This window comes from Thermobia domestica, chromosome 11, assembly GCF_964235325.1.
Source record: "Thermobia domestica chromosome 11, izTheDome1.hap1.1, whole genome shotgun sequence".
Classification (NCBI taxonomy): Eukaryota; Metazoa; Arthropoda; class Insecta; order Zygentoma; family Lepismatidae; genus Thermobia; species Thermobia domestica.
The window spans coordinates 163,866,770-163,869,434 of record NC_137464.1 but is presented as its reverse complement, the minus strand read 5'-3'; the positions used below and the strand labels follow the sequence as shown (position 1 = coordinate 163,869,434).

The 2,665-nt window shown below is 41.1% G+C and overlaps 1 protein-coding gene across 1 annotated transcript; it reads left to right on the top strand.

Annotated features, from left to right (window-relative positions):
* Positions 1-1,278: 1,278 nt before the first annotated feature.
* LOC145665341 (protein GVQW3-like) lies at positions 1,279-1,893 on the top strand. Its single transcript, XM_081732640.1, has one exon. The coding sequence runs from the start codon at positions 1,279-1,281 to the stop codon at positions 1,891-1,893; it is 615 nt and encodes a 204-aa protein (XP_081588766.1).
* The last annotated feature ends 772 nt before the right edge of the window (positions 1,894-2,665 follow it).

Here is a 2,665-nt window from a genome sequence, read left to right as displayed (position 1 = left end):
ATATATATATATATATATATATAGGGGCAGATCCAAGATATGATCAAGGGAGGGGCTAAATTATATTTTGCCGTTTTATCCAGTGTAAATCAGGATTGAAGCCCGTTTTATCCAGTGTAAATCAGGATTGAAGCCCATTTTATCCAGTGTATATCTGAGCGTCAAGGTGGGAGCCCCTATAGCTCCCATTGGATCCGCCAGTGTATATATATAACATGTGTGAAAGTAGTAAGAATTTAGGGATGCACTGATGAACTAACATTTGATCGAATTAAATTAACAAATTTATACTTTTTAAAAACGAATTTATTCTCTTCTTAATGACAAATAAGTCTATTGGCCTAAGATGAAAGTCATATCATACTCAGAGATTCTTTGTGTACATACCTATTTTCCTGTCCATACCAGGCCTACCACTTCTTCTTGTATAGAGAGCTCCTTCGTGGCTTAGCGGTTAGCGTACGCGCCTTTGGCGTGGGAGACTCGGGTGCGATTCCCAGCGGGAGCTCATGTGGTTCGGATTCCACGTTAATGAGTATGTCCACGTCTCATAAAGCTTCGCTGCTGAAAGCGACGTTAAAATCAACTCAACTCTTCTTTTGTAAAACATCTTCCACCTACGAAGTTACTTCCTAGGTTCAATTCAGCAGTTTTCTATTATTGAACCCGGCAGTACACTAAAGAATACGGAATCCATTCTGGTATGATCAGCACAGAGCAATGTGCTCATCGAAAATACAGTAAAACTTCTATGAATCATTCTCTCCAAGTATGATACAAACTATATATATATATATATATATATATATATATATATATATATATATATATATATATATATATATAATGGCACATATGCCACATCGCTACTCAATTATTAAAATCAAAACAATCTAGTGTATAATGAAATCCTTGAATTATTACATAAATACGGTATAGGCTGTTTTGGGAGTGATTGGTGTGTAAATTCAAAATTAAAAGAAGATAAATGTAAACAATTGGACATTTTAATTAAACATGATTTTAACCTACATCATACATCGGAACGAAGGCCTGGGTGAAAGAACTAGAGCTACTGAACAGTTAACAGTTACATGGTCAGTCCTTAAAGTAGTACGACTGATTTCTTTCTTTTCTTTTTACATACTGACGGCGGTTACTCCACCTATTGTAGGTTGAGGTGGGTCTAAGGAAAGACAGGAAGCAGCGCCAGTCGACTGCCAGCCGTAGCAGGGTAAAGATCGCTCGTCATCGTAATGATGCTCGTCACGCTGCGTCATGGCCAATGTTTTGGAACAGCGTTACGCCATCAAATTTTGCGTGAAGCTCGGTAAAACTGGAAAAGATACTCATGAAATGATCAAGACGGCGTACGGTGATAACGCCATTGGAAGATCAAGTGTCCTTGAGTGGCACAAGCTGTTTAGGGAGAGAAGAGAAGAAGTTGAAGATGCTGCACGGTCAGCACGACCTTCGAGCTGCAAAACGGAGGAAAATGTTGCAACAGTGAAGAATTTGCTGGACAGTGACCGAAGATTAACTGTTCGCATGATTGCCGATGAACTTGGCATTGCCAAAACCCAAATTCACGAAATTGTGCACGAACAATTGCAAATGAGGAAAATTTGTGCAAAGTTTGTGCCGCGAGTGCTGACAGGCGAGCAAAAGGACGTTCGCAAACGGATCTGCCAGGACCTTCTCGAAGAAGTGAGTGAAAATCCAAACTTGTTAGACAATGTGGTGACTGGGGACGAGACGTGGAAGTTTGAGTATGACCCTGCGACCAAACGTCAAAGCGCGGAATGGCACACCCGAAATTCCCCACGCCCCAACAAGGCGTACATGACGAAATCAAAAGTGAAAAGCATGCTCATTTGCTTTTTCGACTCATAAGGAGTGATCCACAGGGAATTTGTTCCACACGGACAGACTGTCAATGCAGTTTTTTATCTCCAGGTCCTGGAACGGCTTAGGAAACGCATCGTCCGCGTCCGCCCAGCCATCGCCAACTCCTGGCGACTGCATCATGACAATGCGCCGAGCCACACAGTCTTCCGAGTGGTGGCGTATCTGGCCCAACATAACATTGCAACCTTGCCTCAGCCACCCTACAGTCCCGACCTTGCCTCACCAGACTTTTTTCTCTTCCCCCGCCTCAAAACCACCCTGGAAGGGCATCATCACGGCTCGGTGGAAGCATTACAATATGCCGTGACAAGGCAGCTGGACAGCATTCCAGTTTCCGCCTTCCAGGAAGCGTATGAAAACTGGAAATCGCGCTGGCAGGGGTGTGTGGATGTAGGAGGATCATATTTCGAAGAATATTAAGCGTAAGTGTTATTTCTGTAAATATCTTATTTTTAATTGACTCAGTCATACTACTTTAAGGACTGACTCTGTACACTTAATTTCCAGTTAAAATTACGGTAACATATACATGGATTGCTGGAAGGAAAGCATGACATTTTCAGTAGATTAGATAATCATGGAAAGAAAAACATCTTTTGAAAATATTTTTCCAGTATGAACTTAATCTTTTCTTTTTCAACAACGCGTTATTTGCACTATAAGATAATAATACTGTAAAAATAAAACGAAATGTCAGTTTAACGTTCCATGTTTATGCCCTTTAGGCTAAGGGAAACGATGATTGAAGCAAGTGAAT